The sequence below is a fragment of the Aspergillus puulaauensis genome, chromosome 7, assembly GCF_016861865.1.
Source record: "Aspergillus puulaauensis MK2 DNA, chromosome 7, nearly complete sequence".
In the NCBI taxonomy this organism is placed as follows: Eukaryota; Fungi; Ascomycota; class Eurotiomycetes; order Eurotiales; family Aspergillaceae; genus Aspergillus; species Aspergillus puulaauensis.
In genome coordinates this window covers 2827123-2841784 of record NC_054863.1, presented here as the reverse complement: position 1 = coordinate 2841784, position 14662 = coordinate 2827123, and the positions used below count along the sequence as shown (strand labels likewise).

At 51.0% G+C, this 14662-nt stretch overlaps 7 protein-coding genes across 7 annotated transcripts; 5 read left to right on the top strand and 2 right to left on the bottom strand.

Moving 5' to 3' along the window:
• Nucleotides 1-12: 12 nt before the first annotated feature.
• On the top strand, nucleotides 13-1407 carry APUU_71078A (uncharacterized protein; the record flags this gene model as incomplete). The annotated part of the gene is made up of 1 exon (XM_041696022.1): nucleotides 13-1407. One exon carries the CDS (start codon nucleotides 13-15, stop codon nucleotides 1405-1407), a length of 1395 nt encoding a protein of 464 aa, XP_041561694.1.
• Nucleotides 1408-1876: 469 nt separating this feature from the next.
• Nucleotides 1877-3163, top strand: APUU_71077A (uncharacterized protein; the record flags this gene model as incomplete). The annotated part of the gene is made up of 1 exon (XM_041696021.1): nucleotides 1877-3163. The coding sequence occupies one exon, from the start codon at nucleotides 1877-1879 to the stop codon at nucleotides 3161-3163; it is 1287 nt and encodes a 428-aa protein (XP_041561693.1).
• A 50-nt stretch (nucleotides 3164-3213) lies between these two features.
• APUU_71076S (putative C6 transcription factor) lies at nucleotides 3214-5254 on the bottom strand (the record flags this gene model as incomplete). Its single annotated transcript, XM_041696020.1, has 2 exons — nucleotides 3214-4857; nucleotides 4904-5254. 2 exons carry the CDS (start codon nucleotides 5252-5254, stop codon nucleotides 3214-3216), a joined length of 1995 nt encoding a protein of 664 aa, XP_041561692.1.
• A 451-nt stretch (nucleotides 5255-5705) lies between these two features.
• Nucleotides 5706-7583, bottom strand: DIT1 (isocyanide synthase family protein; the record flags this gene model as incomplete). The annotated part of the gene is made up of 4 exons (XM_041696019.1): nucleotides 5706-6186; nucleotides 6239-6306; nucleotides 6359-6789; nucleotides 6845-7583. The coding sequence occupies 4 exons, from the start codon at nucleotides 7581-7583 to the stop codon at nucleotides 5706-5708; spliced, it is 1719 nt and encodes a 572-aa protein (XP_041561691.1).
• Nucleotides 7584-8564: 981 nt separating this feature from the next.
• On the top strand, nucleotides 8565-10179 carry xanG (cytochrome P450 monooxygenase xanG; the record flags this gene model as incomplete). The annotated part of the gene is made up of 3 exons (XM_041696018.1): nucleotides 8565-9143; nucleotides 9194-10042; nucleotides 10120-10179. 3 exons carry the CDS (start codon nucleotides 8565-8567, stop codon nucleotides 10177-10179), a joined length of 1488 nt encoding a protein of 495 aa, XP_041561690.1.
• Nucleotides 10180-11077: 898 nt separating this feature from the next.
• Nucleotides 11078-12710, top strand: DTR1 (dityrosine transporter 1; the record flags this gene model as incomplete). Its single annotated transcript, XM_041696017.1, has 5 exons — nucleotides 11078-11317; nucleotides 11366-11696; nucleotides 11747-12088; nucleotides 12151-12369; nucleotides 12451-12710. The coding sequence occupies 5 exons, from the start codon at nucleotides 11078-11080 to the stop codon at nucleotides 12708-12710; spliced, it is 1392 nt and encodes a 463-aa protein (XP_041561689.1).
• A 617-nt stretch (nucleotides 12711-13327) lies between these two features.
• On the top strand, nucleotides 13328-14088 carry APUU_71072A (uncharacterized protein; the record flags this gene model as incomplete). Its single annotated transcript, XM_041696016.1, has 2 exons — nucleotides 13328-13860; nucleotides 13926-14088. The coding sequence occupies 2 exons, from the start codon at nucleotides 13328-13330 to the stop codon at nucleotides 14086-14088; spliced, it is 696 nt and encodes a 231-aa protein (XP_041561688.1).
• Nucleotides 14089-14662: the final 574 nt, after the last annotated feature.

Below are 14662 nucleotides of genomic sequence, written 5' to 3'. Positions count from 1 at the left end.
TATGCAGTCAAAATGTCCACAACCGACACCAAATCTGGGGATAGCCCACCGGCCAAAGACGCCACAACCTCCATATCCATACCATCCACACCCAGCCATGTAACTACAAAAACCCCCTTCCACCACACAACCCTCTTCCAAATCCTCACCGTCGGCCTCTGCGCCTTCTGCGCCCCCGGGATCTGGTCCGCCATGAACGGCCTCGGCGTCGGCGGCTCGCAATCCCCCAACCTCGTCAACGCCGCAAACGCCCTCCTCTACGCCTTCATGACCGTAACCTGCTTTCTAGGCCCCTTCCTCACAAACCTCATCGGATTCAAATACACCCTCGCCCTCGGCTCAACAGGGTACCCGCTCTACGCCGCGGGGCTATACCTCAACAACCGCACCGGCGCAACCTGGCTCGTCTACCTAGGCTCCGTGACATGTGGGATAACAGCGGGATTCTTCTGGAGCGTCGAAGGCGCAATTGCAACGGGGTACCCCGAGGACAGGAAACGGGGACGGTACATCGCGACGTGGTTCACGTTTCGGAATTTCGGGAATATCATCGGCGGCGCCATTTCGCTGGGCGTTAATGTCGATGCGGACAAGAAGGGCCAGGTCGGGTATCAGACCTACCTGGCGTTCATTGCGATCCAGTGTCTGGGGCTGGTCTTTGGGCTTATGCTGAGGAATCCCGAGGGGGTTGTTCGCGATGATGGGACCAAGGTCGCTAGCCCATCTACAGATCAAGCGAGGATATCGTGGAAGACGGAGGTCAAAGCCATGTGGACGAGAGGGAAAAGCCGACCAATCCTCCTTCTGACGCCGCTGTTCTGGTACTTTGGCTGGATCCAGGCGTATCCTGGGACATATCTAGCGACGTACTTCACAGTGCGGGCGCGCGCGCTGGGCAGTTTCCTGTCTGCGATCGTGGGCACGATTGGAACCTGGCTTGCGGGCTCGCTGGTCGATATACCCTGGACGAGGAACCGGAAGACGCGCGCACTGAGTACGTGGATTGTGATTGCGTTGCTCAACAGCGCAACCTGGATCTGGGCCGTCGTTATCCAGAACGAGTACCGACATACTCAGCCCGTGCTGGACTGGGCGGACCAGCGCGCCTTCGGACGAGGGTTCGGCATATACCTCTTCGAACGGATCAGTCTGACCATGGTCGAGAACTATATCTACTGGTGTATTGGGAACCTGGCAGACTCGCCGGGCGAGCAAATCCGGTATAGTTCGCTGCTGAGGGGGATTGAGACAGCGGGCGTGGCGGTGGGGTTTGGAGTGCAGGCTGTTCCCACGGCATTAATTGCGACGGCGAGTATCAACTTTGGGCTGTGGGCTCTGGCTCTGCCGTTTAGCCTTTTGGCGACGCTTTTGGTTGTGAGGAGGTTTGAGGAGTTGGCTGTTGCGTGAATGGGTTAGGGCTCTCCTGCTGTGCTGCGCCAGCCATTCCAACATAGACTTCATAAATCCAGAACAGGTCTTTTCTTCGCCTGTCAGGCGTTTCTCTAGAATCTCAACTATAACCTCCGGCGCTCTGTATATATGCGGCTGCACAAACGGCCCGTTTCGTGGGGCTTGCCAATCCGCCTAACAGCCATTTTCAGCAGCAGCTAATCAAACGGCTTAGTATTTAATCCCATCATTCCAGGCAGCATCATATTCATAGGCAGGAGTCCAATATACAACGCGATATGTGGAAACACAGGTCAATGACTCGGACATAGCTCTCGGACATATCGGGCTTCTCGGTCGTTAGGGCTGGTCGGCCGAACAGGCATACACTGGAAGTCCTCTATAAAGAGACCATGATGTAGCCTGGTTCGCCGTTTCACACAAATATTATATCTAATTGTTATTCTAATTGTACAAGTTCGAAGATATGCCTCTCAAAATCCTCATCTGCGGCGCCGGGATCGCAGGAAACGCCCTCGCCTTCTGGCTCTCCAAACTAGGCCACTCCGTCACTGTCATCGAACGAACTCCTTCCCTCCGAGCGTCGGGATTACAGATAGACCTACGTGGAGCAGGAATCGAGGTCCTCCGCCGGATGGGCCTGGAAGAGGCATTCCGGAAGAAGATTGTCGAGGAGCAAGGCCTGCGTCTAGTCGATAAGAAGGGAAAGCAATGGGGATATTTCCCTGCGAATAAATCAGGAAGTGGACTTCAGAGCTTCACAACGGATTATGAGATCATGAGGGGGGATTTCTGTCGGCTGTTGTTTGATGCTTGTAAGGAGAAGGTCGAGTTTAGGTTTGGGGGGTCTGTTGTTGGTATAAGCCAGAGTGAGGAAGAGGTGGAGGTCCGGTTTTCAGACGGCAATGTGGACACGTTCGACCTTGTCGTTGGAGCTGACGGGCTGTGGTCACGGACGAGGAGAATAATGCTAGGGGTTGATGTTGCCAACGACGATGCGAATCCAGGCTACCATCCGTTGAACGTCTATGCAGGATACTGCACGGTTTCGCGAGATATCGACCCAAGCGAGGGATACGACGCCAATGCTTTCGTTACGACAGGGAGCCGAGGGATCATGACACGTCGTCACGATCCACAGTGGTACCAGGCGTACGTCTTCTGTAACCCTGCATCGTCGGTGCGATTGCAAAATGCCGAGAGGGGTGACGTCGACGCAGAGAAACATGGAATGGCCGATGTATTCCGCGGGGCAGGTTGGGACTGTGACCGTATTCTCCAAGGTGTTGTTCAGTCGGATGACTTCTACTGCGAGCGGATGGGCGTTATCAAGTTGGATCAGTGGTACCGTGGACGTGTTGCACTGGCTGGTGATGCGGCGCATTGCCCGTCTGCCATGACTGGGATGGGCACATCAAGCGCCATGGCTGGAGTCTATATCCTTGCTGGAGAGATCGGACGGCACTGCGGGACAGACTCTGGTAGTTCTAAACAGAACATCACGGTTGCCCTCCAGGAGTATGATCGGAAGTTCAGGCCCTTTATGGACGAGATTCAGAAAGGGTTAACAGACAGAGAGAACTATATGGACAGATTTCCCTCCTCATCTTTTGGAATCGGCTGTCTATACTATATGTTCTGGATTGCCTCGTTGCTGAGACTGGATGTCCTTGCCCAATGGCTTTTGCGAGAGAGTGTCTCTGGCTGGGAGCTGCCCAAGTACCCAGAGATGGATGTTATGAAAGGTGATTGAGTGTCTCCTAGTATTGTACAATAGAATTTGGCTCCACTTCTTATAATCCGTCAGAAAGCTGTCTCCGCAGGCCACTGCATAGAAAACTGCTCGTTCGTAAAATCAAAATTGAAAAGCCCATCCAGATCCTCCTCAAAGTTGGTATCAAGATGCAGGGGCGAGATCACACCATTAGTCCAAGTCTCAAGATCTGGATACCTTATATCTGTGGCACGCGCAGACGCAGTCGCTTGTAGAATATCACGGCAGACATTCAAGCTGTCGCGCGTCGCGTTCGCAACAGCTTCTTTGAATGGTAACCCGTCAAGTCGGGCCTCAGCATGAGCCAGCATCATGCTCAAACATACATAAGTCTTGACATTTGTGTCACCTTGCGACATCCGCTCTTTTGCGTACTGTACCACGCGGCGGGCGTCGGTTAACAGCGGTTCCTGACGTGCGCGATGGCGCTTTTTCGCGAATATCGACGTGTCCTCGCTTAGGTCTGGGCTCAGTTCTAGGAATATAACCAGAGCGCCTCGCGTGATGAGGTCGCGGAACATCCCACCGCCGATGCAGAGTATCCGGCTATATAGGTCGTCGTCCAGAAGTGCCACCAAATCCAAGGCTGCTTCCAAACAGACCTGTCTGGAGTGGCTGTATAGCGGGTTTGTTTTGGACTTGACCGCGGGGCGATAGTGAAGGCATAACGAGAATCGGCGGAGAAGATGGCTGCAGAAGCTGGATCCAAAAGTATTCGTTGACGGGCTCTCGTTTATTGCAACTGCGGCCTCGGAACTCGCCGTGGCCAGTTCATTTCCCAGATCTAGGACCTTATCGTATGACGGTTCTTCTTGCATGCTGTTGATGATTCTGGTGAGGCGAAGGCGCAGAGGAATAGATTTTGCAAGTAGCGGCTGGAGAGAACAATTGATCAGTCCGTCTCTTGTAGTTTCATCCCTGGTTTTTGGCGGCTGGGTATTATAATCTTCCTCGGTGATCATGGGCGGCATGCCAGAGTCAATCGCCGCCTGGACATTCATCTCAAGAATTGTGTACCATAGCCGTCTTCGTAACTCCTTCTCCTCGACATCCATCTGGCCGAGAAGGTCTGGATCCTGATGCAGTCCCATCTGCATGGCAATCCTCACCAACGACCCCGCCGATATCCAAACCAGGTCCGCCCCTACATGATTAACCTCTCTTGAAAGTAACACCAAGCAATAAACTTGAACTGCCTTTAGCGTCAGTCGGTCCTTTTCCATCGGCGCTGACAGCCAATTCTGAGCAATGTGGATCCATATCCGGGCATTCGCTGCCATTTCAGCGCGCACGCTCGCATCACTATGCAAAGGGCCCGCAACAGTCATGACGAGTAGGATCTGTAGAAGAAACGGACTTTCCGCACTTTCCGGTAGTTCCATGCAGGAATCATAATCTCGCAAAAAAGAAGAATAACACAATATCCCATAGCAGGATTCAAAGGTAGCAAAATACAACCTTATCAGTTCATCCATGATACCGCGGTCCGGGAAGAACCTATGAATATCAGCCGAGAGACATCTCCGGCTGGGCCGCTGCTGCTTGACATTCTGCGCCAGCCTTTTGCATTCAAGGACCGTGTTTGCTACGTCGTCTCCTGAGTTGCCGTTTGATCGGGGGAAGAAAGCTTTAAAGCACTCCCCGAAGGGCTCGAGGGGGTGTAGCCCTTCCATCTGGACCGTTAGCAAACAGCTGAGATCACTACCGAAGTGTACTTACCAGTGAGAATGCATTCATCCAGTGGCCATGACCATACACCCTGGTTTTAGAGATGGTCCCTTGGATGCGGCGGGGAGTGGGAGTACTGGTCGGATATGCTTTCCCGGGCGTATCTTGGGATCTGGGAAGTCGTTGCTCGGTGCTAGAAGCGATTGATGCCGCACGATGAGCGCTCTGCGCGCGAGCTTTCTCCTCGTATGTGCATAATGCAGTCAGGTCCAGAGCTCTGCATTGGCCGCAGTGTGGTTTGACTCGGTCGCATCGGACCTTGCGGCGACGGCACTCGGTGCATGAATGAGCGGGCCGATGACGTTTGCGAATCGATGATGGTCTATCCGGTGTTACAGGCATATTTAATCCAGCAATTTGCAGCTGGAATGGAAGTGCTGGTTGGAGACGAGACGGATCACGGTCGGTTGTATCGGGGGAAGAAAAGCGACGACCGATACGTCCGACACGCTATTCCTGATGTGGAATGCCAAGACCTACCATCGACAGGCTGTCTCACTGGGTGCGTGGTTCCATCCTTAAATGGAAGTATTATTCATAATATATATGCCTAGCTTCGGAGGATGTTGCTAAGTGCGATCGATCAAAGTAACTCGTGTTCTTTGACTGTTGTTGCGGCACATCAATAATAACGGAAACATATATTAGCAATCCAGTCTATAGCGTTCTAACCCTCATTATAACAGTCCCAAAAATAAAAATCAAAGCCAGCACGCTCAAGCCAATGCATCATCACGACATTACCGCAAACAGATAAGACCACCCAAAACAATATATGAAGTTAAGAAACGGATCAAGACCACCTCACGGCAGCCCGAAACGCCGCCCAGACCCCCATAATCCGACTCCACACAAACAAGCCGAAAACACCAAAGGGACTCTTCTTGACAGACGTCAAACCAGAGAGTGCCTCCTTCGTAACAAGGGGTTCTGGTTTGGGCTGTGTAAGCTCCACCACCACCTGTCCTGTCTGCTCTTCGGACTTGTCGTGGACACGTTTCACTGCAAAGTACCCTCCATTGGCACCTTCACACCAAGATCCGGAGAAAGTGCCGTTGCTGATTGCATCGTGTATAATTCCGGATTTGGTGAGAAGCATGGTATCGCTGTTCTCAACCTTGACAAGACAGTTGTGCCATGCGGTCGGAATCTGGAATTCGTAGGAGGGCTTCGATTGTTCGGTGGTTGAGAGGAGAGACTGGGAATTTAGGACTGGGCGGACTGTTCCTTTGGGAAAAAGACGAATGCCGAACTTGGGTCCGCAGTTGGAGTGTCTGATGATGTTAGCTGTGCCACATATTGACAAGAAAGCAGAGGCGGACTTACGCATGGATGGAGAGACGGATGTGATGGGGGAACAACAGCTCAACCAGGTTCGAGTAGGCGTGGTTCCTCTATACTCGCATTAGCATTATCATAACTGATAAGTGATATAAGGATACATACCGCAATCATCTCAGCAGCAACACTGCTCGCAACCCTCTTCTTCTGCTTCCCACCCATATTCCTGACAGACAAATAGCCGGCCAGATCCTCGAGCATGAACCGCGATTGCCCCTGATAGAGAGCAAGGGTATCCTGATGTTTGTCCGTAATCAACTGTCTCAGATGGCCACGGTCAATGCCACCAACTTTCTCTAGCAGAAGCCGACACTTCTGAGCACTGTCGGTACGGATGGTCTCAATGGGCTGGGGGATCTCGACATCGCTGAGCAAGTCTGTTGAGAAAGCGGCGGTTGCCTCAGGGGACGAGAAGAAGAGGTCTTCCAAGCCCGTGAACTGGATATATTTGCTCCTAGCTGACCCCCGTTGGAGGCGATGGTATTCGTTTGCGAGAGTCTGTCCGTATTCGTCGACGAGGGCATCATCTACACCGACTGCATCACATTAGCACATGCGCTTCAATCAACGAGTTAGGGAGGGGAGGCTTACTGCAATCGGAAAATACATGCCCATCACTGATAATCCACAGCGTTGCACCAGGGGCATAGATATTCGAGACCCGCTCTACGAAGTTGTGAAGGTGGCTGAGAGCAAGATACTCTGCAGCATCTGGGGCGATACCGGCCACTTTCTCCAGGTTTGAGGATTTGCACGGGAACGCGGGGAGACAAAGCTCGATCCGTTTTCTGTCTTTGGTAAACGAGTAGGCCTTGTCGATGAAGTACTGGCGACCTTCTGTGGACCATTTATCGTCCTGGCTGGTGTTTTTGATAGACTCGAATAGGTCGGCCACCTGCTCAGCAATCTTCAGGGCTTCTATATCTTTGGAGTCGGAGGGAGAGACAGTTGTGAGTAGGCGGGCATCCAAGAGGAGGAATGTCTTTGCCCAGTTGAAGAAGTCGGGTTGGAGGGAGGATGAAGGTTCGGATGTGATGAGTCCTCGAACATTGCTACCAGGCTCCTGGAGCTCGTGGATCTGAAAGGGTTGACTCCCAGGCTCTGTGGTATTGAATGGAAGTGTAACGTTTGTTGAATTGATGGTCTTGCCAGAGGGCAACTCAAGCTGCTCAGTTGCTTCTCCGTTCAAAGCAACCTTGGATATCTCAGGCCAAAGTAAACGAATCTGTTCAGCATATCTGCCCTCAGCAACAAGTAGTCGACCACTCTTGTCGCGCTGGTAAATCCCAGCGACATGGTGATATACAGACGATCCGTAGTTGATAGACATGGTGTGAACAGACAAGATATGCAAAGCTGGAAATACAAATAAAATGCTGAGACAATGAATGTTTGAACGCTGATAGAGTTGGAGATGATCGTTATGGGGTATTTTGAAACAGTATCTGCTTCGACAGGCTGGTCTTAATATACTCCCCACCCAGAATGGGACCAGTGCCATACACCGGGGGATTCACGCTGTTTCTGGCACCCAGCCGCTAAGCCCCCTGTTACATTTTACTTCTAGCCTTGTGTGTTCTGTCAGAGTCCGATGCCCAAAATAAACCATATGCTGTGGCATCACTGGCCCGTGTGGAAACCCTTTACCAGTCGTGGCCGCGAGAAACGGTTTCTCCCATAAACCACGAGGTTGGGTATTACTGCACTAGCTGTATATTTTGTCTATATTAAGATTTAAGGGTCTTTTGTATTCACTAGAGAGTATATTTAGCTCTGCTGCATACCCTGTTCACAAGCATGTACCCTATCAACTACCATGACTCACAAAGTGTCTCAGAGTAGAAGAGACGACCGCTCAGCCTCTTTACCTCTGTGTATGGTATTCCCATTCACTGATATTCTAGAAATAGCTATGTTCCTTGCCAGTTCAACCCCCGCCCATCCTTCAAACTGGCAGCTGACAGTAAGAATCCGAGAATAGAAGCTAGAAAAAAAAAACCGTACACGACTATGATCTACAGCAAGGCTGGGATGCGGCAGCAAGATGTGAGATGGGTTGGGGCGGAGCATGGCGCCTGTCTGGGTCGCGATTTCAGATATGGCCCCAACAGCCAAGAGATCCCGCCAGGACTGATGATCCCGGCCTGATGAGCCCCATTGCTGTTATATTTGGCTGTATTATCATTGGTCTATTCACTCTTGTGGGCTTTGGTTTGAGAACAGCTTTCCTGCCAGTCCGTATAGATATCGCCAGTCCGTCTTTGGTCCGCTGGGTTCCTTCTGCAATACTGATCCCTGAAACACTAGAACCATGTTTCTCACCGTCTTTCTCTTGCTCGCAGGCCTGGTGGTTATTGTTACTGCTGGGCTTGTTTATCTGTTCACTCCACCAAGAGACTTCCCCAAAGACATCCCCACAATACCATTCTACTACACCCTGCTCCCGCTAATCCAGAACAACGACCAAGTCGACCTCTACCGGAAATATCTCGAACAGCCACTCACCGAATACGGTGCAGTAAAGCTTTTCTTCGGTGGCCGCTGGAACATCCTCGTCCGCAAGCCAGAGTACATTGCCGAAGTCTTCAAGCACGAAGACATCTACGCAAAGAGCGGCAACCAGAAGAAGATCCCTCATGGCGTGCTGGCGGAGTATACTGGTGATAACATCATCAGCGCACATGGGGAGAATTGGAGGCTCTATACTTCTATTATAAAGCCAGGCCTTCAACAGGACTACGACCCAGCGCAGATCTGGAAGAATTCCCGCCTGCTTGTTGACCTTTTCCTGGAGCAGCAGGCATCTGGGGGGTCTGTCGTTGTCAACGCGCTTCTCCAACGATACACTCTGGCGAATCTGTCAGAGGTGCTTCTCGGGTCTAGTTTCGAGGTATGTTCCTTGCGAAAGAAGAGGGAAGAGGGTACTAACAGTTGCACCAGACACTGCAAAAACCGAATGCACCCCTCCATGCCTTCCAGCTCCGAATCAAGCCCAAGATCTTCGATCCCATCTTCCTGAATTTCCCATTCCTCGACCACCTAAACCTCTCCACCCGTCAAGAGGCACGAAAACTGGTAGCTGAATTCACCGACGAACTCTGCAACACCGTCCAAAAAGGCCACACAGACTGCCACAGCCACGAGAAGGCCGTCCCCAAGAACCTAGGCTGCCGACTTCTACGCGCACACGAAACAGGCATGCTAACAGAGCGACAACTGCGACACAACATGATCAGCACATTCCTCGCAGGCCACGAAAACCCCCAGCTTCTGCTCATTTCAGCCTTATTTCTCCTCGCCGATCACAGGGGTATCCAAGAAAGACTCCGCGCTGAAGTCACCTCCCTGGATAGCAGCGATCCAACACCGCAAACCCTAGCATCTCTGCCCCTCCTCAACGCCGTAATCTACGAAGTCCTCCGCCTCTACCCACCAATCTCACAACTAATAAACCGGCAAACAAAATCCCACACCCTATTAGGCGGGAAAATCCCCGTCCCAGCAGGGACATATCTCGGCTACAACGCCTACTCCACAAACCGGGACATTGAGTTCTGGGGAGCGACCGCGGACGAATTCAGACCTGGGCGCTGGGGGTCGAATATGGATGAGATTAATGCGCTGTTCCGGCGCGCGAATGCAAAGGGCGCGTTTATTAGTTTCCATGGTGGGCGGAGGGCTTGTCTCGGGCAGAAGTTTGCGATGCTTGAGGCGAGGGTTGCGTTGGTTGCACTATTAACGAGGGTACGGTGGGAGTTGGATCCGGAGTGGCCCAGGATGATGACGCCGGTATGTTCTCTTCTCTCTTTTCTTTTTCGGTGTTGGGATTGGATTGGACAGACTGACAGACTGACTTGTTACTACAGGCTGGGCCTCTGTATGCCCGAAACCTGCGGCTGAGATTCTATGATGTCAAGACAGGATGAAGTGACGAATTGGCGTAGTGTTGGTTCTTTAGTCTGTTTAATTGGCGGTAGCATGATAGACGTACTGAATTAGATCATTTATTTACTGTTGGATCTTATAAAATCCGAACCTACAATTCTAGAACCCAGCGTACACTGCAAGGCTACAAGCCGCGTCAAAGCTCAGACCAACCACCACACCAATAACAGCAATTCAGACACTGGGCGTGGATACACGTGTGCTGCGGCTGTTACACCACGAAACACCTACAACACCGAATACCACGAGTACAGCCTGTAACAGGACCCTCCGACCCGCATAAGGGCTTAGACCAGGACTCGAAGACCCGACGAGTGTCTAGCTCTAGGGCTTACAGGACCCACAGATGCACCAGCACCACTCATCGTGAGACAACGCAGACTCCGCCCGGCCAAGACGGGACGTGAATCGATCGTGCTGGGCGGGATCTGAAATGTCTTGGGCTAAGACAGCTGTGTCAGACGGTGTCTGGGCGCGGTCTTGGCCTGTGTGGCTATGGCTCTAACTCAACGAGGCTGCATGTTGGTTTAGTACTGTTGTACCGCAGTATTAGCTACTGGGGGCTGCTATTTTTGTCGTTCGGGGTGTTTATGGAGTTTATTTTGGAGAACTGCCAAAAACTGGATACTCCAGGCTGAGGCTGATATGGAGATGTAATTGTTGTCTTCACCTGGTTATAATTATAGTACGGTTGCATCTCGTGATAGTTCACGACTGGCAGGTTAAATCTGTCTGTGAATGCATTGCTCAGCCTTGCTGAACCCACTACACGTGGTGCACTGTAGACTGCTACATCTGTATGTGAATATCCTGCAACGGTTATTTGAAACATTAGACATGCTTTGACCGTCGACTTTCTGTCTCCCACCACCATATATCATGGATAATCCGAAGTCCGAACAGCAGCCTGAGCTGCCTACCCCAGCACCTGCGTATTCCGCATTCTCAGAGAAAAGAAAGAACTTCTACCTAGGCATTGTAACGGCCGCCGGGTTCTTCGGCCCTCTTTGCGGGGCAGTCTACCTGCCCTCGTTGATTCTATACCAAGATGTCTTCAACTCATCAAGAAGCGTGATCAATGCCACCGTCTCTGTATATATGGCGATTTTTGCCGTCGCAGTAAGCTCCCTATCCCCTTTTACAAAATATAACCTTTAACATGAACAGCCCCTCGCCGGAGCAGCAGCAGCAGACCTCGGCGGCCGCAAAACAGTGTACATCGTCACACTGGCCAGTTTCCTAATAGCCAATATCCTACTCGCATCCATCCCCGCCAATATCGGCGCTCTCTTCGTGCTCCGCATATTCCAAGCTTTCGGCGCTTGCATCGTCACCTCTATTGGAGCCGGTACAATCACAGATATATTCGAGCCCGCACGCCGCGCATCTGCCCTTGCTATATTCCTCCTCGGTCCTCAGCTCGGTCCTATCCTAGGACCTCTAATCGGGGGGCAATTCGCGACGGAGTCCCGGTGGCGGTGGGCATTTGGGTTTTTAGGTTCGTCCAATGCAAATTATAAAACGATATGTATATACTGATAATGACAGCCCTCGCCTGCACCCCCATCTACCTCCTCATCCTCTTCTGTCTCCCCGAGACGCTCCGCTGTCTAGTCGGGAACGGCGACGTCTTCGCAAAGCGAGGATGGATTGCCCTCCCGCGATTCCGCCAAAAGGCACTCGTGGAGGAAGGGAAGTACCCTAAGCCGCCGAAACCCAGTCTCAAGAACTGGGTCAAGATGTTGACGGAGCCAACGCAATGTATCGTTTTCGTGAACGGCGCGTTGTCGTTTGCGGGTCTTTATTTGATGTATGTTAGTTTTCCGGATGTATGGGGCGAGCGGTTTGGGTTTTCGACGCAGGAGGTTGGGTATGCTTATTTGAGCCCTGGTATATTGACCCTCCCTTCTCTACTTACCGTTCTCTCCATTCTAAAGTACTAATGTTAATAGGGGTTGCACTGTTCCTCGCCTCCCTCGCAACAGGCCGTTTCTCCGACTGGCACCGCGCAAGACTAACAGCAAGAAACCCGGATAAGAAAATCAAACCCGAAACACGTCTTCCAATCCAGATAGTGGGATTTATTATCTCCGCCGCTGGGAAGGTCATGTATGGCTGGTTCACGCGGTATAACCTGCATCCTGCGGCCGGGTTGGCGGCGTCTGCATTAGGTATGTTCACCCTACTCCCAATCCAAAAAAACTACCAGCTACGCTCTAGAATGGATTTAGGGTTATGCTAACACTACGAAGCCGGAATCGGCACAGCCGTAATATTCGTGACGAGCACATCATTCCAAACGGAGTGCGCGCCATCCCAAGCCGCAACGATTGTGGCGCTGGGCGGGCTTCTGCGGAACATCGCGGCGGCAATTGCAGCGGCGATTGTGGATAGCCTTGTCAGGAGGATGGGATATGGGTGGTGTTTTACAGGCTTGGGGATGTTGGATGTGGTTTGTGTGGGAGGGATACTGGCGATTATGTGGATGAGGGGTGGTAGGGATGCGGTCTGATGGCGAGTTTGATCAGCATCTTGCTCTATTGGATATAACTCATGGTAATATTGGTACATAGGATTTGAGGTTACGCGTATTCAATAATATTATAGACTGTTTTCTGAAAGTCAGGTTTACAGGCGTACTCGTTTGAAGAATATTCTTCTAACACTTTAGCTCAAATCAGCGTGCGTTTCTAGGTGAACCGATTCGAGAAGACTCTGGAGCACCGAAGGGATAGGTTGACTCCCTATTTCTTCAATTAAAGCACGTTGATAAGATGCTGCATTTGTAAAAGACAGTAACATAGTAAACCGCTGATAAATTAATGCAAACCATGCATTCGCTGCAAATGCTTAAAGCAGCGAGCTGGGATCGGTAAGCAACAAATGCAAACATCTCACCTGCATTGCTGCAGATCTGATAGGCCGCAGTCTCGGATATCGGGGAGTGCAACCTCCGTGCACAACATTAACACTGGCTGCTGGATTGCGTGACGGAGTTAAGATTATAAATCCATCAATATACATCTGTAAGTAAGATATAAGTAGCACAAGACCACCCAGGCAGTCACTCTTGTTCAACACAATCGTTCTTCTTGGATAGTATCGATAGTCAATTCTACAACACATACAATGTCTCGGCCAGTTGCCCTCGTCCTCGGTGCAGGTCCCAGAGTCGGCGCATCTGTTGCTGCCACATTCGCAACCAAGGGATACCAAGTCGCCATCGCATCCAGAAGCGGCACCGGCAATAAGACTGCCGAAGGCTATCTCTCTGTCAAAGCAGACTTTGCCAGCCCCTCCTCAATCCCTGGAGTCTTTAGCGCAGTCAAAGCCGCATTCCAAGCTGCACCCAGCGTTGTCGTCTACAACGCAGCGAGTCTTACTCCTCCTCCAGATGCAAATTCAGTCCTGTCAGTCCCAGTAGACAGTTTCACAACTGATCTCAACATCAACACTGTGACTCCCTACGTCGCAGCCCAAGAGGCCGTCAAGGAGTGGGAGAGTTTACCCGCCGATGCAAAGAAATCCTTCATCTACACGGGCAATATCCTGAACGTGAAAATCCCGCCTGTTCCTGTTTTCCTGAATCTCGGTGTGGGGAAATCTGCTTCTGCGTACTGGATCGGCTCTGCTGATACTTTGTATTCGGAGCGTGGATATCGGTCAGTATATATATTCCTGGCCTACTGTGGCCTCTAATGTATTTCGGTACTGATTCCTTGTTTAGGTTCTTTTTCGCCGATGAGCGCTCTGAGGATGGAAGCTCGAGGGGCAATGCTATTGATGGGCCTGCGCACGCCGAGTTCTTTGCCCAGCTGGCTGACCACGCGGGCAATGTTCCATGGCATGCGACGTTTGTCAAAGGGAAGGGATATGTTAAGTTTGAGTAATCAATTGATCTTAACTAGTTAGTATGTAGGGTTACTTAGTAAGATCTGAATATATGCTGTCAATTTAATTTTCAGTCGATGCTTGCCGTCCTTATGCACTTCACATCCAAAACAGTTGTAGGCAGTCCTATTTTCTTCCTTTTAGGCGCCATGGCCAAGACATTGAACCTTGAATTATATGCACCTGAGATGGCCTCTCTCTTTCATATCCTTGAGTGGACGAGTATATGCGGAAGACCGCGTTCGGATAGAGTCTGCATCTACTCGCTGCGTGTTCTACGTATATTGGTCTATCATATGCATAGTTCGCTCCTAAATATGCGAGACCTGATTTGATAATGGCTGCTAAGTGACATTGTATTATATGTCCCTACTTCATAATTGGTATTATAATATATATCTTCCATTACCCCTCCTTCCTACACCTCGACTCTATCGAGCATCAAAACACCTCTTCGATTTTCTGTATCTGCCACTCCCAAGGAATTTACTCTTATACTTTATCGAACTACCGTTTATCCATATAAACACTAGTGGTATCTAGCCGTCATTCTATATTATATTGCTTTATACA